This window comes from Sus scrofa, chromosome 4 (genome assembly GCF_000003025.6).
Source record: "Sus scrofa isolate TJ Tabasco breed Duroc chromosome 4, Sscrofa11.1, whole genome shotgun sequence".
NCBI lineage: Eukaryota > Metazoa > Chordata > Mammalia > Artiodactyla > Suidae > Sus > Sus scrofa.
Genome location: NC_010446.5, coordinates 117309456 through 117336127, shown reverse-complemented (window position 1 = coordinate 117336127; position 26672 = coordinate 117309456). Strand labels below are relative to the sequence as shown.

The 26672-nt window shown below is 38.6% G+C and overlaps 1 protein-coding gene and 1 long non-coding RNA gene across 2 annotated transcripts in view; both read left to right on the top strand.

The window, feature by feature from the left end:
• The window catches only part of SLC30A7 (solute carrier family 30 member 7), a 76155-nt gene extending 60256 nt beyond the window's left edge, over positions 1–15899 (top strand). The window contains exons 9-11 of the mRNA NM_001136211.1: positions 1111–1201; positions 7262–7411; positions 15691–15899. Coding sequence (NP_001129683.1) covers positions 1111–1201; positions 7262–7411; positions 15691–15738 — 289 coding nt within the window. The 3' untranslated portion in view covers positions 15739–15899. The remainder of the gene's footprint in view (positions 1–1110; positions 1202–7261; positions 7412–15690) is intronic.
• Positions 10739–15602, top strand: LOC110260373. The gene is made up of 2 exons (XR_002343570.1): positions 10739–13403; positions 13440–15602. It is a non-coding gene; the product is annotated as an uncharacterized LOC110260373 (long non-coding RNA).

Genomic DNA, 26672 nt, shown 5'->3' with positions numbered 1-26672 from the left:
GCTCCTAGCATAGCACAGTGCCTCCACCCTCCCCTGGAGAGCTTGTTAAAAACGGAGATGCCTCAACTTTCTCAGAGATTCTCATTTGCTAGGTCAGAAATGAAAACAACCAAGACTCTAGCTTGTTTAGAAAACTATTGCAGTAGAGTCGCCCTCCCTATAACACTGTTGTTTCGTGTGCATTTAATCATCCAAACAGCCAAAAGCGGTAATTTCTAAATTCCAGTAGAGCCCTAATTACATCAGTTCATACAGACTTTAGGGCCCACTAGAGGTGCTGATTCACTAGATCTGTGGTTCTATCCAGGCTTCTATGGTTTTTAAATATTCAAAGGAGACTGATATATAATCTGATTGGAAAAATATTGGGGCAAATGGACTTATATACTGTATTAATTTTTTAATATTTTCCTTAACAGTACTGTTCAGATAAATGCATTTACATATTTGATAAATGTTAAGGACCCGTCATAATATGCTTTGTAGATTATCTGGGATGAGTAATCTATTATGAATAGATTGTATAATATAGAATATAATAATCTATCTATGAATATATCTATAAATAATAATTTATTTCATGGAAATGAAATAAACCATTTGAGGTCATTTTTTATTTTTTAAATTTTTAAAAATTTTTTAGTTTTTTGTCTTTTTGTCTTTTTAGGGCCACACCCACGGCACATGGAGGTTCCCAGGCTAGGGGTCTAATCTGAGCTGTAGCTGCAGGCCTAGGCCACAGCCACAGCAATGCCATATCCGAGCCACGTCTGCAACCTACACCACCGTTCATGGCAGCGCTGGGTTGAGGTCATATTTTAAATGACAGTTGAACAACTACTGTGTTTAGATTTTTAGATGTTCCAATACTATTCAGTCATATAAGTTTAGTGTTTCATGCATTGATACATTGTATCTAGCTCTTTTACTATAAATAATAACTCATTTGTCACATGGAAAGTATGGAACAATGACTGGATCCTTTTTCCTTACATTGTTCTGATAAATCTTTATTATATTCTACTGTCAGGAGGTATAGTATTACTTCCTTGCAGGATGGGAATGATCAGAATGCGACCTTAATAAATGCGTTGTCTTCCTTTTCTATAGTGTTATTCCTCTTTTAAGAGAGTCTGTTGGAATATTAATGCAGAGAACTCCTCCCCTTTTGGAAAATATTCTGCCTCAGTGCTATCAGAGGGTAAGTTTCAAAGCTTCCAAACCATTGGGTTTTAGTTGTTTCCAAGCTATTAGGGGTTTTAACTTTTACAAATATGGGTAGCATGTGTATATAATTTAGTATTTCTTCTAAGATTGAATGCTGACCATGAATGCCATTTATACAAACCAGAATAAAATCATCGGAAAATATTGAACTTCACTAAAGAAAATGTGGTCGAAATTTTTTGTCCTCGTCTAGAAATCAAGCAGCTCTTTTAAAATATAAATATGAGTAGCAGATGATGTAAGCATTTATTCAACATATGTTTTGTGAGCTCCGCCTTTAGGCCATACATTCTTCTAAGGTAACAGGGGTGTAATAGTGAACAGGATAGACGGTCTGTTCTCAAAGAATTTATGCTCTGGTGGGAAAACCAGGCAGTAAACAATAAATACATAAGAAAATATCAGTGACGATTCCTATAATAGAAATAAAACTAAGTGCTGTGGTAGACATGGATGATTACATTCGATTTAGCAAGTAGTCATATTCAAGGAAACTGAATTCTTATTGTCAAGAAGGATCCAGACCTATGAAAATCTTGGAGAAGAGTGTTCCAGGCAGAGAATAATGCTAATGCAAAAAGTTCTGTGGCTGGAACTAATTTAGTGTTTGAAAAACAGGAGGAAAAAAAAAAAACCATTGTGGCTAAAGCATAATAAATAAAGGGAAGAGTGGCTGGAAAGGTTGGCAAAGCGGCAGAGGCCAGGTCAGATAGAGGTTTTGGTCTTACTAAGAGGTTTAGATTTAATTCTAATTCAATGGGAAGCATTCAGAGCTTTTAGGCAGGGAGAGTGTCATAAAATTTGTTTTTTAAAATTTATTCTGCTTGCTATTAGAGAAGAAATTCTAGGGAGAATGAAAGCAAAGAAAACCGGTTAAGAGGCCGTTATCATCTACATGGAAACATCATGGCTTGGACTACAGGGGTAACAGTGACCATGGAGCAAAGTAGATATTTTGGATGTGGGTTTGGAGGTGGGTTATATTAGCAGGGAGAAGGAAAAGTGTTAAGAAAAAACAGCTAGGTAGGTGCTAATACCATTTGTTGAGTGTGATGCAGGTGTAAGGGTAGAAAATCCTCCCAAATCCAAACCTCTCTTCTGCATGTGTTAAAAATGAAAAGCCTACTCCACCTCTAGGGGAAAGGTCCCTTAAATAGTTGGATTTGCAAATCTGGAATTTTAGGGACAGATTAGAACTAGAGGGAGTTTAGAGTCAGCAATACATGAATAGCATTTAAAACATTAGGACTGTAGAGATTACCCTGGAGGAATTAAGCTCTATTCTTTAGCTCAACTTTCAACTCCAGACTTAGAGCACAGGTGGGAGAGACAGGGAAAGGGAGCTGGAAAACCACTAAGAAGTTAAAAAAGGGGGAAGTCATCAACTGTGCCAGATGTTTCTGTGAGGCAGTCCAAGTGGGAACAGAGAAGTGATCTGTGGCTGGCATCATGACTGTCATGAATGGCCTTGATAAGAGCCTGTTCAGTAGAGTTTGGAGAAGGCATGATTTGAGTAAACTAAGGGGGAAAGGGATTGGGAAAATAGAGATAGTGGTTACAGACAGTTCTTTAAGGAAGTGTTTTTGTTAAAGGGAGCAGAGACGTGAGCTGCTAGCTTGGCTATGAATGTAGCAACAAGAGTGAGGGAATCTGTTTTTAAAATCAAATACTTTAAAACGGCATCCAGCCATTGGGCGGAGGGAAGAACTGGGCGGGTGGAAATAATGCATACACACTAGTACTGTATAAAAGAGATGATTAACGAGAACCCACTGTGTAGCACAGGAAAATGTACTCAATAGTTTGTCACCATCTATACGGGGAGGGAGGAAGAATGGGTACCTTTATATGTGCGACTGATTCACTTTGCTGTACACCTGAAACGGATACATCCCTCTAAGTCAGCTATACTCCCACAAAGTTAAATTCAAAACAAAACGAAACAGCATCCCAAAGAACTTTCCCCAATAATGGAAATGTTCAATAATTTACATTTTCCAATCTGGGAGTCCCAAGGAACACGTGGCTGTTGAGCAGGTAAAGTATGGCTCAGCGCAACTGATTTTTAAACTTCATTTCCTTTTCATGTATTTCGTCATGTGTCGAGGGACCTCTGTATCGCGCAGGGCAGTCCTGGAGTATGTGACTGATGGGAACAGTCCAACTGAAAGGAAGAAAGTGATGCTGTGGTAGTGAAGGAGGTTAGGTGTGGAAGGAATGAATTCCTTGAGACGATAAAAAGGATAGAACCCAAAGCACCGTGTAGACAGGAGCCAGGGGTCCTGTATTCCCTGAGAGAGGCAGAAAGTGCCGAAATGGACGAGGCTTGACTCGTGGGCCTGGTGGTGTAGGATAAGGGATTTTCCGTTTACTTCTGTTTTCTCTGTGATTTACGAGGCTGGTGTAATCCTGCAGAGAAATTCGGAGACCAGAGGAAAGAAGAGAAGGTGTAGCACAGTTTTTTTGAGATACGGAAAGTCAAGTGTGGCCCATTTCACATTCGTGGTTATGGTTTTACGGTCGCACCAGTCAGCACAATTGTGGAAGAGAAAGGGGCCATTTATTGAATGCCTCTTGTAAGCTGGCGCCTATACTAGGGGATTTACATCCATTGTGTCTGTTCTTCACATTAACCATACAGGGTAGGTTTCATCTTCCCTTCCTTAGGAAAACTGAGTAAAGTTGAGGCTCAGAGAACTTAAGTAACTCATCCAAGCTAGCGGCTGAGCTGGGATCCTAATCCCTCTCACTCTGACGTTAAAGCTCATGCTCTTTCCACTACCCCACACTGTCAGAGAGGGAAATGCAGCACAGATTTTCATCTCTGTCTACACGCCACAGTTTTTAATTTGAGGAAAGTTAAAGCCAGTTTCCATGGGAATCATTCTTCAACCTGTGCGTTAGCGTAACTGCAAGAATGTACTTGTGCTGCTATTTCTGTAGAGGAAGAAGATACCTATTCAGTGAGGTGGTTGTTTCACTCCCAGCACACCTTCCAGGAGAATGCTCTTTCGAAAAACGTGGAAGGACATCAGGTTCAAACCACTGTGTCCTGGGAGTCCTGAAGGAGGAAGAGAAAGTCCTTTTGACCTCTTTCCCCAGTGAAAGCAGTTATTTTAAAAGGAACAGTGGGTGTTGTCTCAAATTTCCCACCAAGTGTCTTAGAGTGTACAGAAAGTAATCCTACATTCATCACATTTCTGATAAAGGTACATATTTTTGATAGATCTAAGTTCACATTTTTCTTATTTGGGATTAACATCCCAAATAGATTACTTAAGGATCAGAGACTCACAGGATGCAAATAGACCTTACTGTTCCCTTGGTCCAGACTTCTGTCCGTTGCAAGAATCTCCTCCTCCGCAACATTCAGGTAGTCACCAGCTTCTTCACCATTTCCAGGGACGGCAGTTAACGCCTGCACAGAGTAACCTCTTTCTCTTTTAAGTTGCCATCACTGGTGCAAACATCTTTTTACACTGAGTCTTTAACCTCTGGGTGCTGATCTCAGATCCGCTCCTCCAAATCAGTGCAGAGTATTCCACAACAACAGCAATTTGGGCGTCTTGGTAAAGATTTTCCTGATCTTCAAGGGAATGCATCTAACATTTTTTTCCTTAAATGTTTTCTGTAAACTTTTGGTAAATAGCATTTATTAAGTTAAGGACATGGCCTTCTAATCATAAATTGGGTTGGATTTTATTAAAAAATTGTAATGTTTTTACTGAAATGACGATGCGATTTTTCTCCTTTGCTTCCTTCATTAATTAAAGAATAACAGTAATGGAGTCTCTGATGTTTATTTTTTCCCTCTTAAGATAAACCCAACTTAGTCATGATATGTTATTTTTTAATTAACTGTTGGATTTAGCTTATTTAATTCATAAGAGACATTAGCTTATAATTTACTATCTTTATCTGGTTGGGGATCAAGATTATTTCTTACATAAGGTAGCATCTCTCTTCTGTTTTCTGGAAAAACTTAGAGTTTATGTTACACTTCTTAGAAGTTTGCCCTTTAGGGCTGGGGCTTTATGAAAGATAATTTTTATTACCTCTTCAGTTTTTAAGGCCCTTTCACATTTTCTAGTTTTACTCTTGTATTATGGCATTCTCGGTATTTACAGAAATGTGTTCATTTTTGTCCGGGTTTTTGAAATTGTGTTTTTGTTGTTGTTTTTCCAGCTTCCCTTATTTTTTTTTTCCAGCTTTAAGGAGGCAACATTGATAAATAAAAAGTGTACATATTTAAAGTGTGCAATGTGATGCTTTGATGTACATACACATTGTGAAATGATGACCACAGAAATATGGAACACTTCATGGATTTGCGTGTCATTCTTGCACAAGAGTCTTACTGTATCATTCCAATTTTAGTATGTGTGCTGCCAAAGTAAACACCAGAATTGTTTTTATTCATTATATATATATAATATAGTATTTATTCATTATATATAGTATGTATATACCATATAATATTTATCATTATATATATAATATATGTATATATATATATTTTTTGTCTTTTGTCTATTTAGGGCCACACCCGCAGCATATGGAGGTTCCCAGGCTAGGGGTCCAATCGGAGCTGTAGCCGCTGGCCTACGCCAGAGCCACAGCAACACCAGATCCGAGCCGCATCTGTGACCTACACCACAGCTCATGGCGATGCCGGATCCTTAACCCACTGAGCGAGGCCAAGGATCGAATCTGCAACCTCATGGTTCCTGGTCGGATTCACTTCTGCTGTGCCATGATGGGAACTCCATATATTTTACGGAGCCACCTGACACGGGTCCTTGTCAGTCGTTGTGAAGGAGCGGGTTTTGTTCAGATTAAGATGGGAAGCTGCTGGAGGATTTTGGACGGAGGAGTGAAAGCATCTTTAGGACCAAAGAGGTCCTAAAGTAACAGGACCTCTTTGGGCTGCTATCTTGAGAAAAGATGAAGAAGTGCAAGGCTAGAAATAGATAGACCAGTTAATCAGGTATGATACTAATTCACACTAGACATAATGCTGGCTTCCTCCAGGCTGACAGTAGTAGAGATGGTGAGAAGTTGGTTGGATTCCTCAGTTGTAATGTTTTGTATATTGATACATTCATATAGTATTCCCTTTTATGGTTTTTAAAATCTGTCACTTACAGTTGTTCTTCTTTTTCATCTTGTACTATGTTTAATGGAATTTTTTTTTTTTTACCTCCATCAGAGTTTGTCTTGCTAGTGGTTCGCAACCTAAGGCTGTGGGAAAGTTTCCAGTGGAAAGCCACTGGAAAAACTTAACGACATCGCTCCCTTTTTGATTGTCACACGAGTTGGGGAAGGGTACATGTTGGCATTTAGTTCCGTGGGTCCTGGGGATGCAAAGGTCCTGTAGTTTCTGATAGTTGTACACTACAAAGAATCGTCCTGTCTAAAATATGCCCCCATATTTACGAGACACTGACTCCTCTAGCTCATTAATCTTTTCAGAGAACTAGTTTTTTGATATTGTAAATTGTGTCATTTCACAAACTCTGGATCACTGATTTCCATCCTTTAGTCCCTTCCTTTTTTTATGTCTTTGAATTGACTTTGTTGTTCTTTTCCTACTTTGTTAGCTCATTTGTGTTTACATTTGTCCTCTGATCGATGGTAAGGTTGACCCTTGAACAATGCAGGTTTGAATTGCACATTCTGCTTATACGCGGATTTTTTCCAGTAGTAAAAAATACTGCAGTGCTGCCTGATCCATGGTTGGCTGAATCCTTGGATTTGGATTTCACCTGAGAGGAGGGTTGGTGTCCCTAACTCCTGCATTGTTCATGGGTCAGCTGTATTTGAAAATGTGAATTTCTCTTGGGCGCGCTCTCTCCGCAGTGCCCTCGTGTGCTCGTTTCCGTTTGGGACCAGCACAGAACAAGTATCCAGTGGGTATTTGTTGTTCATTTCAAACCCACTCCCTCCCCGTGTGCTTTTCTCACTGGGGGGTGGAATCCATGTTGCATAATAATTGGCACTTACTTGATGTTAACATCTGCTCTTGATATTTCAGGTGCAGCAGTTGCAAGGAGTGTACAGTTTACAAGAACAGCACTTCTGGACCTTATGTTCTGATGTTTATGTTGGGACCTTGAAATTAGTAGTAGCACCTGATGCTGATGCCAGGTGGATTTTAAGCCAAACACATAATATTTTTACTCAGGTATGATTTTTTTTTTTTTTTTAGTATTTTTAAGGGTCTTAGAATTTATCATATCTACTAGTTTTAAAAATATTTACTATTTAACATATTGCGTGTATGTATCTTCCACTGTGAGGTAAGCATAAAAGGTTTTTTTCAACCACAGCATCAAATCTGGGAGATCCTTATTTTAATGAAGATAGTCCTATTGGCCTGTCTTTGTACGGATGTGAGCTCCTTTAGGAAACTCCTTATAAGATGTGTTACATGCTATTTAAAGCTAGAAGTTCTAAATAAAATAAGACTAACGCCTGGTCAGTGGCTTTAGCTAAAAGCAAGCTATAGTAACGTTTTTGTTGATAGCAGAGGCATAGCTACTTCTTTGTGATTTAATGGCTTAATATGCTGTTGAGTTTCTCCTAATTCTGTATATGGAATCATGAATTAGTGCATGTCTGTATCTAAATTATATTAAGTACTGTGGATGTCATCCTAAGTAGGCCTAGTCAGTGACTGATAAAGCATAAGTGACTCTTTATTACGTTATTGTGTACATAGTGGGAGAATAAAAACGTCATCTCAAGCACATCTGAGGAGAGAGAGATACCACAATTTTTTTTTTTTTTGTCTAGTTCGCCAGAAATATTTGGCAAAAAAAAAATCTAGATGTCCACACTGCTGCCCAAACAACGTAACACATAAAGCTAATAAGGAAACTAACTCCATGCCTTCAAAGTCTGTACTGACCCATGCTTCCTGGTGGGGTGCAGAGGCAAGCATCCCTATGTGGTGACTCTTGCCACAAATGCTTAACGTGAATCCAGTCCCTAGCAAACAACCCGACACGCCTGCTTGCGGACTCTTACCCTGGCTTCTCACAAACAGTTAATGTCATGAAACGAAAAAGAGAAACAGTGGGGAATTCTTCCAGATGAGAGGAGACTTCACAGTCAAATGCAGTGTAGGATCCTTGATTGGCTCTTGGACTGGGAAACCACTGGGTAATCAGGACATTTGAATATGGACTCCATAATAGTTCATATAATTGTCTAGGTTTTAAACTTCTTGGTTATCACAGCGGTGCTGTGGATATAGAAGAATGCCCTTATTCTTAGGAGATACATGCTGAAGGATTTAGTGGGAATGTATGAGGATGTCTAATTTTCAGATGTTTTAGCAAAAGTAAAAAGATTACAAATAAATATACATGTAGAGAAATAAAGCAAATGAGGCAAAATGTTAGCTATTGGTTTAGAGAGGTGACGGACAGATAAGTATTTGTTGAGCTATTCTTTTGACTTGAAATCTTTTCAAAATAAAAAGTTAAAAAGTCAAAATTTTGATGGCTCCTCATTGCCCCAGAATAAACCCCAAACTTTCTTTTTTTTTTTTTTTTTTTTTTTTTTTTTGTCTTTTTGCCTTTTCTAGGGCCGCTCCCACGGCATATGGAGGTTCCCAGGCTAGGGGTCAAAATAGAGCTGTAGCCACTGGCCTACACCACAGCCACACCAACACGGGATCCAAGCTGTATCTGCAACCTACACCACAGCTCACGGCAATGCCAGATCCTTAACCCACTGAGCAAGGTCAGGGATCGAACCCGCAACCTCATGGTTCCTAGTTGGATTCGTTAACGCCTGCGCCATGACGGGAACTCCATAAACCCTAAACTTTCTGCCAAGTCTCTCTCCTGCTATACATCCATGGCCATGTACTTCATACACCAGACCCATCAAGAAAGATTAAATTCAGGACCATATATATATATACAGAGAGAGAGATTAAATTCAGGACCTTAGCATAAGTTAAGTGATCTTTCTAATAAAGAGAAATATACGGTTATGTTCCTTTGGAATAATTAATGAAATAATCATACAACGTAGGCAACAAGAAGACTTACTCTACTACAAAACAGTATGTTTGGTACCGCTATTTACTCTGAACTTTTAAGAATTAAGTCTTTTCTTAGTAGACCCTATAAGACGTCTGTACCGGCATGCAAAACTGTCACAGTAAGTCTGAATCATTCTCACACCTCCTCCCTTTTTCAGAGGCAGAAAGGAAAGTGTGGCTAACAATAACCTTGCTTTTCACTGTCGTTTCTAGATTCTTATCTCTCCTTTCACCCTGATTTTCTCCTAGTTATACCCTGTCCTTGCACCCTCACAGTGTGAGCTGCTGTTCCCTTTAGGATTCCTCATGCTCGCCTAAGACGTTGGCACTTAGTGCCAGTTTTCCCTCTGAAAAGGATGCGATTTCTAGGTTAAGAAATGCCCAGGCAGCTGTGTCTGTGCTTAGAACTGCTGAGGTTGTAATTGAAGTAGGTGGAGGGAGATTCTTCTGGTAACCTTAGAAATCTTGGCTTTGAAAATGGCTGAAGTTGAAAGTTTATTCAGCTGCTTCTTTGGCTTTGGAAACTGTATTTGGGTTTTGAAAATTTTAAGCTCTAAAAAATATTTTAAGCCTTTTTATCGGCTGAGGTCAGGCCAACTCTGTTTCATTCCTTGGAGAGACCAGGGACTCCTTTCAGGCGTGCAGTGGAAATGGTTTAACCCATTTTTCCCAGCGGGAAGAAGGGGGCCACCCTACTCATGACTTTCATTCCACACATGTAATGACGGTAAACTTGTTTCGTGGTAGTTGTTTTAGTTCTAACATACGCAAAATTGAAAATTTTTATTAAAATTTATTTTCCTTTCCTGCTTATGCCCTAGTCAGGCATCTTCATTATGCTATAAGTAATATCCTGGGGTTTTGCAGTAACATTTTCAAGTCATAAAATTAAGTTAAAATTTTTTTTTACATTTTTATATTTAAACATTTTAAAATTACATCTTAATCATAGATTTTACTTATGAGAAGTAATAAAACTCAAATTGCTCCATTTTTCAGGAAAAAAAAAATTACACTGATTCTTGTAGAAAGACTTGAAATACTGGTAGCCTTAGTTCCCAAAGACCAAAAGATGGATTTTTTTCAATAACAAGTTATACTTTATGGTTCCATGATATTTTAAAGTGTTTTTCTTACAGCTGATCTTAAATGAGAATTTAAAGAATTTTTTTGGTTAAAAAGTTGTTTTTGTTAAAATTTACATGGGGATTACATGAAAAAATTAATGTAAGTTTGAGAATCATAACTTTTTGTTTTGTTTATAAAGCTATACCCTTTATGACTGTTTTAGAACTATACATTAGGCATGTCTTTTTATTCTTATTTTCCATAGTTAATCACTTAATCATTAATGGCTAGGGCAGTTGGCTTGCTGTCAGGAATATAGAGCAATACTTGTGAATTGGTGTAAGTCTCTTTGGTACTTAGATTCCTTAATTTAAGATTTTTTTTTTTTTTTTTTTTTTTTTTTTTTTGTCTTTTTGCCTTTTCTAGGGCCGCTCCCGTGGCATATGGAGGTTCCCAGGCTAGGGGTCAAATTGGAGCTGTGGCCACTGGCCTACACCACAGCCACAGCAACGCAGGATCCGAGCCACATCTGTGACCTACACTACAGCTCATGGCAACGCCGGATCCTTAACCCACTGAGCAAGGCCTCATGGTTCCTAGTCAGATTCCTTAACCACTGCGCCACAACGGGAACTCCTAAGATTATTTTTAAACTACAACTATTTTTTGTTGGCATAGACAAAGTCCCTTCTCCCTTTCACCACTTGCACTAGCTTTTTAAAAATGATTTATCATTTACAGAAAGAGAACATGGATGTCTGGATTCAGAAGGCGATGTATTATTTTCTGTTTCTTGTTTTAAACTGGCTGATATCATCTGTTAATTTTTGAATACACTTATTAGAAACAATGTTTGAAGAAAAATCTAAATACTCCTGGGATTCGTTAGCCTCTTCAGCTCCACAAAGCCCAGAAGACAGTCCAGCCTACTAACCTGTTGTTTACTCCCCGATAGAACATCTACCTTGATATCTGTCACCTTTTCTCCCTTTCTGCCAATTTCTGGTGTGCGCGCTAAGTCCTAAACCCCCTGCTTCCTGCTTCCGTTTTACTGCACTCTGTTCTCTAGCCTCAAAATAGAAGTTAACGCTGATGCCCAGGAAGGAACCCCAAAGCCTCCTCACTAGCCCAGGTGGGAGTTCCCCAAGCCTGAGACCCTTCCAGCTCCACCCTGGCCTGCGTTCATAATCCCTTCCTGTCTCTGACCCCAGCCCTCACCCCCCTGGTTCGTTCTGCCGAGGGGGGCGGGAGGGCGTGGGAGAAGCTGTCTGTGCCTTTCCAGGTGGCTGGCTGGTTTTCCACCCTGTTTTCTTTCCTATTTGTAGGGGGTTTTAATATTTTCTAAGTACTGACAGTTTGTAATTAATCTGCAAGGTCTACGTGTCCACTGTTGGGTGATGGAGGTGGAGATGATAACAGCGGCAGCTCGGCTTCATTGACAGCTCCCACCTCCAAGCACCGTGATGGGCGCCTGACATGTTAATCTGCCGTCACCAGACAGGGGGGATATTACCCCCAGTTTATAGAAAAAGGAACCCAGACCCAAGTTACTGTTCATGACTTATAATTTCATCATATTCAGTCACTTCTTCACTCATTCTGAGATGATTCTGTCTTCACATGGAAGAGTAGGCAGTTTTTCAAGACGTCATTTTTAAGAGATAAAAATCCGTATTATACATTCAGTCAAAAACTAAAGTAGAAAGTTTCTGTAGTTTTTAAGAATTGGTAGAGAATACAGACCGACCAGTAATTTTCTATAGTCACATTCCTGCTTATTTTTCTAAAGTTTTTACTGCTGATTGGTTTTCCTTTCCACACCAGTGATTATTCATTGAGCACATTCTAAGTCTGAGGCATCAGGTCAACACCAAGATTTTCTTAGAAGCATAGGTGTTAAAAATAACTAGCTGTCTTCCAATTTTAAAAAGTGTTAACTGAATTATTACGGTTTATACATTACTCTCAGGACATGAGATACAAGTATCGTATGGTTTTCACTTTTTTCGAGGACAGCCCTCAGCCAGCCTCTGAATCCTGGCATCCCAGTGGTAAAATATTTAATGGAACCAAGCACTGTTTTGATTTGCTAGAGTATTTGTCACGTCTCTGTCCTGTGAATACACTGTGTAGAAAACATAATTTGCATTCAGGCAGTAGATGACTTACTGAAGGAGTCTTTGGAAATTCCATTTTTCTCTCCACATTGAAGGAAATTGAGAAAGGAAAATGGGAAGCTGCAAAACTTGAAGCTGACCCATTGAGCCAGATGGATGAAGCAAAATGACTTTTTCGGTTGGACTGAGCTTTTGTATGAAGCAGTAGGCCCTCAGGGGAAAGACATCAGCTTGAGTAATTAACTCATGATTATGCAAAGATAATTTACCTAGCCTCTTTGTTTTTCCTCCTTTTTTTTTTTTATTGCCTTGGGCTACCTCCTTTCTTATTACCATCCTCACTGTTGTGGGCTGGGGTTAAGAGAGTGGCAGAGATAATAATGGGAGCCCAACCCATTTTTTCCATCTTACTTTCATTTACAATTTTGTTAAAGAAAAAATAAATTAAGCCAATTTATTGGATCAATAGTTGTTTTCTCTTAACATTAGATACACAAGAATTTTTCAGAGGCTTCCTAAGTATAGTTATTTCAGAAGCCATCTAGATTGAGTAAATCAAGTATAATTGTAAGCAATCATAATAATTTGTTTTTTATAGTGTTTTATAGCATTTAAAATCCTTTCTCATATATTCACACATGATCCTTATAATAGTGCCTGCTGTGTCATAAGAATTTATTAAATATGCATCAATTACTGGATGAATAATATATAACAGTTATGTGGGATAAGTAGGGTTGGTATTTATCAATACTTTTAAAATTAGGAAAACATTTGATTTCAATTTTTAGCTTAAAAATCATACAGCTATTTAAGTTCCTTTTTCTGCCACAAGACTCTTGAAAATGTGTGTGCTAATAAATGTATTTTCAGAGCATTTTAATTTTACCATAGCAAGGATTTATTTTTTTTAAATGAGGCCAAAAAGCTAATATGTTTTCTGCGCTGGAAAGCTGCTAGAGCCTATGCAGCTTTTCAGTGCATTAAAGCAGTTCCTGACTCAGGCATTCATTAGTGTTGAGCAGAGCCCTCCGACTTGAATGCTAGAAAGTAATGGTTTGGTTGCTGTACAGCAGAAATTGACGGGACACTATAAATCAACTATAATTTTTAAAAAAATTTAAAAAGAAAGTAATGCTTTGGGGAGCCCAGAAATTACTGTAAGAAGGTGGTATTATTATTTTATCCCTCACTCTGTATTTTCCTTTCTCTTAAATATTCTAATTTACCTTTCATCTAGGTTATTGACAAGAAGGTGCTTATTGTAACTGTATACTTTATTTTTTTTTTTTTTACTTAAAAGAAGAATGTCAGTAGAATTTTAGTTCATCCTACAAATGTTTATCGATCATTTACTGTCTGCTGAGCAGTACTTAAGGTTCTAGGAATCAGCAGCGAAAAAACAGGCAAAATCCTTTTATCTTGGAGAGAGGACATTGTCATTGGAGTGATAATGAACAGCATTACAACAAATTAGTTTTAGATTAGAAAGTGGTGTGTGTTACAGATTGGGAGATCAGGGTGGGGAGAATGGGTGTGTTGTGGCATTTACCATTTCTTGTACATAGATAGATAGATAGATAGATAGATAATGTATCTCTCATCATCTCACTCACTGACATCTGAGTAGAGATGTGGCAAGAGAGGGAGTATGTCATGTGGCATTCTGTCCCAGCAACACTGTTCCGGGCAGAAGGGCCAGTGTGGCTGGAACAGAGTGAACAAAGGGAGGAGTTAGAGGAGGTCAGAGAGGTAAGGGGGCCAGATCATGGGAAGGCTTTGAAGGCCATTGGGAGGACCCTGGGCTAAAGGCCAAGGAAGCTGAGCTGTTGTAGGGTTTGAGTGACGGAGTGCCATCACTATAGTAGCTCTTCTGGAAACAGACCGCAAAGGTAAAAGAGTGAAAACTAGAGCAAAGGCCATTACAAAAATGTCGGCAAGAGATGAGAGTGACTTGGGCCAGGGCCTAACAGTGGAGGTGATGGAAAGTGAGCAGATTCTGGACTTACATTATTTTGAAGATAAGGCGAACAGGTTTTGCTAATGGGTTGGATGAAAAGAAAGGCCTTCAAATTGCAATGTTAAGGAAGAAATTGGGCTGTAGAAGCTACAAAATCAACAGGGTCGAGGGGAGGAAATAGTGATCAGTTTGGCTGTGTTGTGAAGTGATCCAACGTCTAAGTACAGCTGTCAAGTAGTTGGTAGATAGGTTCCGTCCGCAAAAGGTGTGAGCATATAGATGGTACTGCATGTCTGCATTCGGGTGAGATCATTAGGGAACAAGAGCAGACAAAGAAGGGATCTGGGGACCGAGCCTTTGGGTATTTTTGTGTTCATTGTTCAAAGACAGGAGAAGGACCAGCAACAGAGACTGAGAAAGATTGGTAAGTGAGAAGGGCAACCAGTGGAAGCCAAGAAAGGAAGTGTTTCAGTAGGAGGAAGCGATCACGTGTGACCTTGCTGCTTAGACAAAGTACTAATATGAGGACTGAGAATTGAGCACTGGTCTAGCAATTTAGAGGTGACCTTGACAGTTTGGGGAAGCGGTTGGTAGCAAAAGTTTGGTTGAAATGGGTTCAAGAGAAAAGAAAGAGTTCCCTGGTGGCTCGGTGGGTTAAGGATACAGTGTCCTTAACCTCAGTGGCTAAGGTTTGATCCTTGGCCTGGGGCCTTCTGCATGCTGCATGCATACCCCACTCTCCAAAAAAGAGAGAAGAGAAAGTAAAGGAATTATAGACAGCAAATATAGAAAAATTGATATTATGGGGGCAATGGGGATGATTTTGAGAGCAGTGTCCTGGAATAGCAAGTTCATATCCAAAAATGAAGAGAGGAGTTGGACTATAAATTCATTCTGGATTGATTTATGTAGCCAACTAGTCAAGCACTGTGGTGGAGTTCTTTAGCAAAATAATGGTAGATGGATAACCTTCACTTTTCCAAAATTCACTTGAGCAGGGCAGGTAATTAGTAGCATAGCTTTCTTGGGTAGAGCTAAGTGGAAAATCGTCTTTTGCAACTTATTAATATATTTGTTTCCAAAATAAAATTATTAGCACTTTATGATAAAAATGGAGAATTCTTTCCCAGAGATAGAAAAAATAATTCTTCCCTTTCTCAAAAAAAAAAAAAAAGTATTTTTCTTAATACTTTTCTGAAGTGTATAGTCTGTTATTGGTTTGTTTGATTTTCTAATTTTTTTTTTTTTTTTTAACTTTTCAGGCCGGAGTGAGACAACTTTATGTACAGATTGACTTTGCAGCCCTGTAACAAATGAAAAGAAATGATGCTTTTTTGGGGGGAAACCTAATTTTTCTGGTACTGTACAATCCAAAACATTGTACCTAGATTTTTAAAATAAAGAAATCATCACTACAACGCCCCAGCACCCAGCAGACCAGGTAGAGTCGGCCATTTGTGCTCTGCCAGGAGTTTACAGCTAAGGGATCAGAATTAAGAGGACCTCTCCTAGACTTTTGGTCTTGTCTTTTGCGTGCTTCCCTCCAAACCATTTTGATTTCTGAGGTTTCTAGTTTGTTCCAGGGCCTCATTTTCTGTTTGCTTGTTTGTTTTTTGTTTGTTTTCATTTCAAATGCCCTCACTCCCAGCCCTCATCCTAGCCAGTAGGAAATTCAGTCTGTGGGCCTCTAATCACCTGGAATGTCTTCGCTGAAGCTGCTGGAAACCACTGCTTTCATTCCCACAAAACCAGTGTTATTTAAAAGAAAAAAAAAAAGAAATGGAAATCTGTTTTGTATGTAATGTCACACTTGTTGACGTTCTTCAGTATAATCCTATGTTTGTAAAATTGTTTGTACCTTGCAAACTTATGAACCAAACCATATTGGGTTTTCAAAGTGCCTTTGTATCAGAAAATGTATTTGCCAGCATAGAAATGTACCATCAAAGGTCACGTATGTTTTTTTTTTAATGGATATTCTGTAATCTATACAAAATAAGACTCTTGTTAGTAGTGTATACACATGTCTTTTTGTGTACCTCCAGCACAGGTTTAGATATATAAAAATTTGCCTTTTATTGCTTTATCTCATCAAAAAAAATAAAAGGTGTTATTTTGCTTTTTAAATCAAACTCAGTTATTACATTAAATTATTTTGTGGACTATGTTTTCAAAACTTTGCCAGTGCTTTTTATAGAGACAGGTGTTTTGACTTAATTAAAACATCTGCTAAATTCCAAATTTCTACAAAAACTACTGGGTCTATGATAAACTTTCCTATATCCTTGCTTTTTTTTTTTTTTTTTTTATAGATTCTATTAATGAAAGGAAAAGGCATGTACAGTGAAGGCAGAAGGGTCATGATAATGTTATTTTGCTTTCTCATTCTTCAAATGCCAAGTCATACAGTTTGTTTTCCTGCGTAAGCATTACACAAATACTGTTGCTTTCAGGAGTCCTAAAGCAGCATTTTATTGAGTTTGAAGTATTGAGGTACAGAGTAAATGTGGTAATATAGAACTCTTCCTAACCCAGGTATCTTGGGAGTTAATAACTAAGTCGATTTCTAGGTCCTTGTGTGTTTGAAAAATAAAATTGCAACTTGAGATGACAAATGCTCAAACATTCTGCTTAAATAGTCTGTATTTTATGAAGAAAGAGTGATCTGAATAGACATTTTCCCATTTACTTCATTTTAAAAATCACAATGTATATTCCCTTTTAACTGAAAGGAAAAAGTTGTTGGGGGGAAAACCCTCCAGGACGGAAATGAATGTTAAGAATGTAGATCAATAATAATAATAAGCACTTTTTCACATGTGGCAGAAATCACTTGATTTTGTCTTAAGTTTCAAAGTACCCTTCCCCCTGTTTCTGATCTGCAATTTATGAAATATACTGTATTAGGAAAACTATAGACTTCTTTCTTCATGCTCTTCTAAACCACTGCAGATTGCCATGAACTGCTGATAGTCCTTTTTGCAGATTAAGTAGTATTTTCAAAACATTTTTACTTACTGCCAGGTAGTTGTAAAGCTAAGAATTCCTACAATAGGAAGTGTTTAACTGAAACAAGTGTGAAGATGTTTTAGGAGGGAGATGGAAAAGGAAGTGTCCTGATAATGGTACTGCTTTGTCATTGTAAGTGTGAGTAGTCACTTCTACTCCACTACCAAGCCTGATCGAAGCCTGGGATACGCTGTAGATTTTGGCATCTTGTGGAAAATGACAGATCTAGATGAAAGCAGGGATTTGGGATGTGTGCCCTTAAAATCTGATTATGTGAAATTGTATTGACATTTCACATACAGAGATAATGTGAGCGCTGGCCTCTAAAATTTACCAGTGCATACTGCAGATCCAGTTCTGCCTTTCACTGAGCCCTCCATTCCAAGTGAAGTTTTTCATCAAAATATGCATCACTTTATTTAACTACACTCTCAATATACAAGTGCATTAAGTATGGTTGTTTTTCCTTTGGTAAGGGATAGAGTAATACATATAGAACATTTGAGCAATATGAGACTCTTAATTTTTTAGGAGGTTGGCATTAACATGTATGTTTTAATCAAATGTTCTCAATCCTTTGTTTGCAGAAGGGGAAAAAAAGCAACTTCTATCTCTTTTTTAGGAAATACTTTATCAATATTGTTGGCACAGATGTATTGCTAAAGTAGATCATTTCACTGAGAGATACTCTTTGATTATTCTTATAAAATAAATTTAGAATGTCTCCATTGTTGGGCCAACTCTTAAGGGAAAAAAAAAATCTCTAATATTTTAAAAAACAAAATATTTTCTGGAGGACATGTTTTTATTGCTCAAGGAATGTTTACCTTGCTAAGGAGACTTCTCCAAATATACAGTTTGTATATTATTTCCAGAGTATTCTTTATGGATGATATAATTAATTTTTTTACTTCTTTTTACTTTTTTACTCTTGCGCAACCAGTTCCTAATTTTTTTTTAAAAATGGTGACATCTGTGCATTGGATACTTTTTTAACTTGTAAGTTTTTCTGTTAATTGCCCAAGACTAAATCCAATTTAAGGATTGCTTACTTTCTGTGTTTAAATTCTGTGAATTGGTACTTTTTAGAAACCAAGCGAATTCACAGGTCGTATTATTTCATTCCTGCTACGTTAAGTTTTCAGTTACTGGAAAGCTCTTTAATTCTTAACATTATTCTCAGAGCTGCGTAAAACTGGGCATTAAATGTTGTATAGAACAAAACAAAAATTTTAATAGGGTAAAATTTTGAAGTCTTATTAGAACTGCAAGTGAAAAACTGCTACTTTCAACTTTTCATTAAAAGCATTACCTTAAGAAAGTTACTTTTTTTTTCTTTCTGTCATTTATCTTCGAAACAGGAACTATTTTCCAATTCACAAGAACTTTGGCAAAAAAGGAAATTATTTTTTTGAAGAACATTCAATGAAAGTTTCATTCAGAGGAGACTGTTTCAAGACAGGATCCCCCAAGATCTTAGTGATCCAGCTCTCTACCACAGAATCAAGGGAGTGAACAATTAGGTATCAAAAAAAGTATTTGGAGAGAAATGGAATTCTGTTTAAAGGCCAAGTGGATGTGTGTCTTTGATGAGTGTGTCTTGATTTGTGTAACCATTTCCTAACTACTTATTATACAGAAAGAAAGAAAGAGCGGGTTTCACTTTTAGGTATGTATTGGCTCTCTGCATGGCCTTTTTCATGTTACCACATTTAAAATCCTCCTGTTTCTGCAAAGAAAGGGTTTTTTGTGATTTTGATGTCTAGGTCTTTTTCATACATATTTTATCCTCTGGTTCTCCTAACGGTCTTGTGAGGAAGTACTTCTTGACCCCATTTTACAGAGGAGGAAGCTGTTTTGAGAGAATATAAATGACTTGACTGGGATGGAGAGGTGGAAGAGCACTGCCTCTAAATCCAGAACTTTTGGGTGACAGCTGACCTTTTTCGTATGTCATTCTACAGTGATTTAAAGATCAGATATAAACACACTCTCCTACAAAGTCATGAACAAGCAGCAGCACAAAGCTGATGGAGGGAAGAGCTGTTGGATACACATTGTTCAGACGCATTGCTTCTTTGGATGCTCTCTTAGGTTACTACCTTGGCCGTTCAGCGTATCCTGTGCAGGCTCAAAAGAGCGTTCAGGGCTCCTTTAAGCACTTGTAAGACCTTTAAAAAGAAAAAGCAGGAAAAAGTTTTCTTGGCACTCACAGGGCAAGCTGCTTAAAAAGGACTGACCCCATGGCGTCAGTGCCAGTTTGAGTGAAGAGAAACTGAACTGGCCTAGAGACATTCCCTTAGAAGAGAACTGTCTTCCAGGAAGTATACATAATTTTGTGCTGCCTGAGAAGGATACATAGGATTTGATTTACAACACTACATTTTATAGATACTTTTTCAAAGGAAAAAATATATTTCATACTTAGTACTCTGTGCTTAAACTTAATAATACTTAAGTTTGAACTCTTTCCATGGCTTTGAAAATTTATTATTCATCATTTTGATCATGGTGGAAAATCTGTAAAAAAAAGAATGTCTTGTCTCATATATCCTCTTGACTAAAGTTAGCATGAATGGACACCTACATGCTCAGTAAAGGGTTAACCAGTGGGTCAGTATTGTAGACAGCAGTGGATATACCAGCAGAAGCTTGGGATAGGTAAACCCTATAATTTATTGTTTATCTCAGCTCTTCTTTGCCTTTTTTTGCACAAATAAGTGACTTTATGTTCACTTTGGCCTTTTTTTTCCCTTAAAGTAGCCCTATAAGTTTCTCCTTTATTTTAATACAGGAATAGTGGGAGTGTAGACATGTTTTCCATTTTGCATGCTGTTGGACAAGAATTTCGTAGATCTGGGACTGTGAGACCTGGGTCACTTGGATTTTTATATTTTTGTATCGCCAAATGAAAAACTATGTTCTATGGAAAATTGCCGTATTCCTATTACTTTAAGGACTTGTGTGTGACATGCTTTCTTTTGCATTTATCCTAGATGTATTTTTATCCAAAACTTTCAAAGGTGTATTTTGAAGGTGCTTCTATAAAAACAACACTACATGTATTAATTAAGTGATTTAAATATTCCTAGGATAGCTTTTATCTTCCGCCTCTCTAAATATTAAATTTTGGTAAAGCTTTTCTATATTTCTTTACTTATTTTCTATCTCTTTTTCATTGCTGCTACCAATGTAAAACTTCCCATTTTTACTAGTGAAGAAAAAAAAGCTTTTTCGAATTTTAGTATTTGAATTTTATGTATCACATATCATGCATTAATTAGACTCAGTGAAGCTTCTGTTTTGAGCTACACCTGTCCTTTCAAGAGTTTGCCAAGCAATCTCGATGCTTTCCGCTAATAGCAGCAAGTTCAGTGATATTTCTGCCAAAGTGATATTTTGCCCCAACTTTTGTGAAAGTGATCAGTAAACAGAATGGGGTCTTTCATATCAGAAATACTGTGAATGAAAAATGCCAAATCCCTTCTTAGAATATTCTAGACACCCCTACGATACTATACCTCCCTGTCTTTAAAGGTTTTGAAACATGGCCAAGTTTGAATTTGGGTTTGATTCCTTTATTGAAGATTATGGCATCAAAACATTTATAAGCAAATGTTTGAGGACAACGCTAGGTTGAATGTCAACAACCATGTCGTAATTTGGTTTGGATGTGCTAAAGAGAGCAATTATGATTTGCCTAACCACAAACCCATAAATGTATATTTCACTCTTTTCTACTTGAAGACATTCATGTATATATTTTGCTTAACCTCAGATGTATTTAAAAAGAATAAAAAATTGTGTCAAAATTCTTCCAATAAAATTTGTTTAAAAATCTTTACCTGAATTGTGTCCATTAGGTTGATGAACTGAAAAAGAACACTGTGAATTTGAATAGTTATTGGAATAGATTCTAGAAGACATACAGAATGTGAGGGAAAGAATGATTCTCAGGCCCTAGAAACAGCAAAACTTATCCGGAGAGAAGAGATGGTGTGAGACCTGGAAAGGTCTTCACCTGGGGGAGAGCTTCATTGTGGGTCCAAGTCTCAACGTATTTATTTCCAGATCTTTCCATTAACCCCAAATTATTCTCTCACCTCATTCTCTATGATCTCAGCTTATAGGAAATGAAGACCAAAAACATCTGACATGAGCTTCCCTCAATTATCCTTCCAAATTTTTTCCCTCTAATCGGAAGAAATTGTTTTAAATAAATCCTCCACAAAACCCCAGATCCCCCCTCCCACCTTCTCAAACATAATCTAGTTTACTCTCCATCTGCCACAGAGGGCTTTATCCTCCCTGAGACAGTGTCTAGCGTCATACACACGTGGTTTACATGTGCTTCTAACCTAACATTTCTGTAGCTCCTAGTTATAGGGTTTCTCGCCTCCCTAGTTTGTGCATTAATCAAAGGCCATCAATGGCTTACTTCTTGTCACAACCATGGCAGAACTGCCAGCATCTCAAAATCAACGAAGAGAAAATATTTCCCATGCAATTTTTTTTTTTTTTTTTTTTGGCCTGTGGCATATGGAAGTTCCTAGGCTAGGGGTCGAATTGGAGCTGTAGCTGCCAGCCACAGCCACAGCAACACAGGATTCCCAGCTGTGTCTGCGACCTACACCAGAGCTCACAGCAATGTCTGATCCTTAATCCACTGAGCAAGGCCGGGATCGAACTTGCGTCCTCACGGATGCTAGTCAGATTGGTTACCACTTGAGCCACGATGGGAACTCCCAATTCTCTTTTCAACTACCAATTTCTATCTTAATTCCTTACAGACTTCTTAGAACTCTAATGGCCTTTTCTACCTCCCATTTCCTGAATCCCCTCTCACAAAGTCCTCCTCATTCCGTGGAAGTCTTTTATATTCACCTGTACATTCCCACTGCCCTGCTCCAGGGCTCCATTGATCGCTGTCTGCAGCGTCACTGAGGAGCTGTCGAGCTTCCCCTCTATTCCAAGCCCAGCTCTAGCGACCTCCATTTCAGCACACACACACCCTCAACACACCACAAAAACAATTCTGGTCTTGGGCAGGAAGTACAAGGAATTCTGCTGAATCAGACCCTTGTCCAGGCCTTTTTAAAAACATTTCCCCTCCCCTGGTTTCCTGATTACCTTCTGCTGGCCCTTCTGCATAGTGGACTTTGACCTGTGAGAGCTAGAGCACCTGCCAGGGACTCCCAGCCCAGACTTTCCTGTGTTCCCAGGAATTCGCCTCTGGCCTAATCCAAGTCTACAGTGGCCTATCAACATGCCCTAGATAGGTTCTGTTTACATACAGGTTTAGGCAAGTTACTTAATCTAAGAGTTCACTACCCAGTCTTTATCTAGTTTTTGCTTCCTCCCCCTCCCCCCACCCCCCAGAAGCCTTTCCCGTTACACTAACAAAATACGCTTCCCAGTTTCCACCTTTACTCCTTCAGCTCAGGAATCCTGAGTGCTTCTCCAAGTGCTCATCAAATGCAGACGCCTCTGAACAACTTCAGCAACTCATAGCGCTTGTTCTTCTCTCCTCGTTCAATCTCCTTACTCACGATACGGCCATAAGCAAACTTCATTACGAGGAGCAAGGAGGTCCAGCAGATGTAGACAGAATGACAATTTAGTAATTTTCGTTCTATATAGAAAAAAACACCGCTTTAATAGGATTCTAGTTCTTTCAAACAATCTGTCAGCTTTTCCAGCTCTATTTCTGGATGTAACAAAATCTACCATGATGTTCATGCTTAGCACATGTAAATGAACAATTCAACTGTGTCTAAAAAATTCCTAAAACCACTGGGAGTGACGAGGGTATTATGTGATAATAATCAAAGGGATGGAGTCTGGCACAGTTGAAGCAATCAAACTTCGCTGAAAAAAAACAGATGATGGAGTTCATGTGGTGGCTCAGCGGTTAGTCTCTGTGAGGATGCGGGTTCGATCCCGGGCCTTGCTCAGTGGGTCAGGGATCCAGTGTTGTTGTGGCTGTGGTATAGGCCAGTGGCTACAGCTCCGATTTGACCCCTAGCCTGGGAACCTCCACATGCCGTGGGTGCGGCCCTAAAAAGCCAAAAAAAAAAAAAAAAAAAAAAAAGATGAATTATGCTTTTAACATGAAGTTTAGCCCCTCTTTGGAAAATGGTTCTGCCTGTTTTTTGTCTTTTTAGGGCTGCACCCCCGGCATATGGAAATTCCCAGGCTAGGAGTCAAATTGGAGCTGTAGCCGCTGGCCTGTGCCACGGCCACAGCAACACCAGATCCGGGCCTCGTCTGCAACCTACACCACAGCTCATGGCAACGCCAGATCCCTTAACCCACTGAGGGAGGCCAGGGATTGAACCCACGTCCTCATGGACACTAGTCGGGTTCATTACCACTGAGCCGTGACAGGGACTCCTGGATGGATTTTTAAAATAAACTGCACTCTTTGTACAATAGTCGTAACTAAAGACAAAGGATTAAAAAAATATGAAAATAAAGGATCCCCCAAAGTATTTCTTGACTGGTAATGTAGTATTTTAAAGGGCAACACTGAGTGAGTAAACCAGAGGTAAAATTCGCATCTAAGCTAGGTACAGTTTCACGGCAATTAGAACCCTGCCATTTGCCTGGACTTTTGAAAACATTGAAATCACTTCGAAAATTGAAAATAAGGTCTGATTCACCATCACTATTTTCCCACCCTAGGCGTTAAGTTATATCAGATCGTTGTTCAACTTTGCCGGGGTTATCTGTCCTGTATGTGCATCACACTACTTCCCCTTGAGCAATAACCTGTGTGCAGGACATACTGATTTCCTCATAACTTCAAAACAAGACAAAGCTGCTACAACTGCAGTTTTTGTAGCTGGAGCAAAGACTTCCCACTGGCTTCCAAAGACTTCCCCCGGACAACCCTGTAATGGTGCCCAGCAACTATAGAAACCCACAAGGACCGTCACTGAGAGAGGAGAACTTTTCTCTGATAGTTATGATTTCAAAAGGGCAGAACAAACCCCTGTTGCTTTTTTCCTCTGTCCCCTTCTCCACATGGGTCAGGATGTAGGCCCAGTCATGAAGGTGTGAGACACAGCAACAGAGAAGAGTAAAGAGAGCCAAGTTTGTGGCCAGAGGATATAAAAAGGGAGCCGAGGGAAGCAGGAAGTCATGAGATCATGGAGACGGAGGAGCTCAGGAAAGCAACCCCATAAATTTGAACCGCAAGATTCACTCTTAAGTCTCTATGACTTGGATCTGCTCCTACTTGGCATAACAAAAGATTGAGAACTAAACTATCCAGATTGCCTAGGTCCCAGACTGGGTCCCATAAATCTGAGATAGATTCAAAGAGAACTGCAATCCTTGAAAACTGAACTAACACTGGAACCATAGTCCACAGAAGGTGAACTGGTAATTGCATCCTGCACCTAATCAGGTTCACTGCCTGCTAAAACAAAAAGATTGCTATTCATCATAGACTCTAAACAAGACCCGGACTCTCATAAAATTCAAATGTCCAACTGCACGCCAAAATTACTTGGCAAAGTGCCACAAAATTTTCAACGTCCAGCTTTGATATCTGTCATTTTTCCATGTTGGAATTATCTGACAAAGACTTTAAAGCAGCTATTACAAAAATGCTTGAACAAGCAACCACAAATAATCTTGCAACAAATAGTAAAACAGAAAATTAACATGTTAAATGTTTAACCAAAAATTAAAGATATGAAAAGGAACCAAATGTAAATTTTAGAACAATAATCAAAATAAAAATATAAAAAAATGAACTCAACAGCAGAAGGGAGAAGACCGAGGAAAGAGTCAATTAACTGGAATACATATCAATAAAAATTATCCACACTAAATAACAGAGAGAATAGATTTAAAAAAAAATGAACAGAGCTCAGAGACCTGTGGAACAATAGAAAGATTTTAACATTTTGTTATCAGAGTCCCAGAGAGGACTCTGCATACAGTGATGAAGATGAAGCATACAGTGCTGAAAAAATATTTGAAGAAACAACGCCTGGTTTTAGTAACCTCCCAAATCTGGTGACATAAACCTACAGATTCAAGAAGCTGAGTAAACTCCAAAAAGAATAAACCCTAAAATATCTACATGTACACACAACATAATCAAATAATTACAATCAAAATTTGCAAGCTTTATGTAGATGTCAACAGCTCATTCTAATGTTTATACAGAAAGGCAAAGGAACTACATTAGATACAATTTTGAAAATAGAATAAAATTAGAGGAATTACACTACTTGTTTTTCGTTTTCTTTTTGTTTTTGTTTTTATGGCTGCACTCACTGAGTATGGAAGTTCCCAGGCCAGGGATTGAATCCGAGCCATAGCCGCAACCCATGCTCTAGCTGCTGCAGTCGGATTCTTAACCTACTGCAACACGGTGGGAACTAAGATTTACCACACAGCTAAAGTAATCAAGACAGTGTGGTATTATAGAAAGGAAAGAGACATAGAGCAACAGAACAGCAAAGAGTTCAGAAATAGATCCACACGAATACAGCCAACACAAATACAGCCAACTCATTTTTGCCAATGGTACAGAGACAATTCAATAGAGATAGTCTTTTTAAACAAACAGTGTTGGAGCAATTGAATATCTACATGCAAAAAAGAAAAAAGAACCAGAGTTCCGGTCATGGCTCAGTGGTTAACGAATCCGACTAAGATCCATGAGGTTGAGGGTTCGATCCCTGGCCTTGCTCAGTGGGTTAAGGATCTAGCGTTGCTGTGAGATGTGGTGCAGGTCGCAGATGCATCTCCGATGCCAAGTTGCTGTGTATCTAGTGTAGGCTGGCAGCTACAGCTCCGATTAGACCCCTAGCCTGGGAACTTCCATATGCCGCGGGTGCGGGCCTAGAAAAGACCAAAAAAAAAAGAAACTCCATTTAAAACACACACTTCATAGAAAAACTGACAGACTGTATTACAGATCTAAATGTAAATCTGCAAAACTTAAAATATTTTAGAAGAAAACATGGGATCAAATCTCCATGTCCTTGAGTTTGGTAACAGGTTCTTACACAGGGTGATAGAAACATGATCCATATAAGAAAAAAAATTGATCAACTGGATTTCATCAAAGTGAAAAACTTTTTACAACAAAGTGATTCAGTTCAGTACACTTTGTTGTACCGCAGAAATTAACATAACATTGTAAATCAACTATACGTCAATAAAATTTTAATGTTCAAAAGAAAAGAAAAACTTTAGCTTTGTCAAAGACACA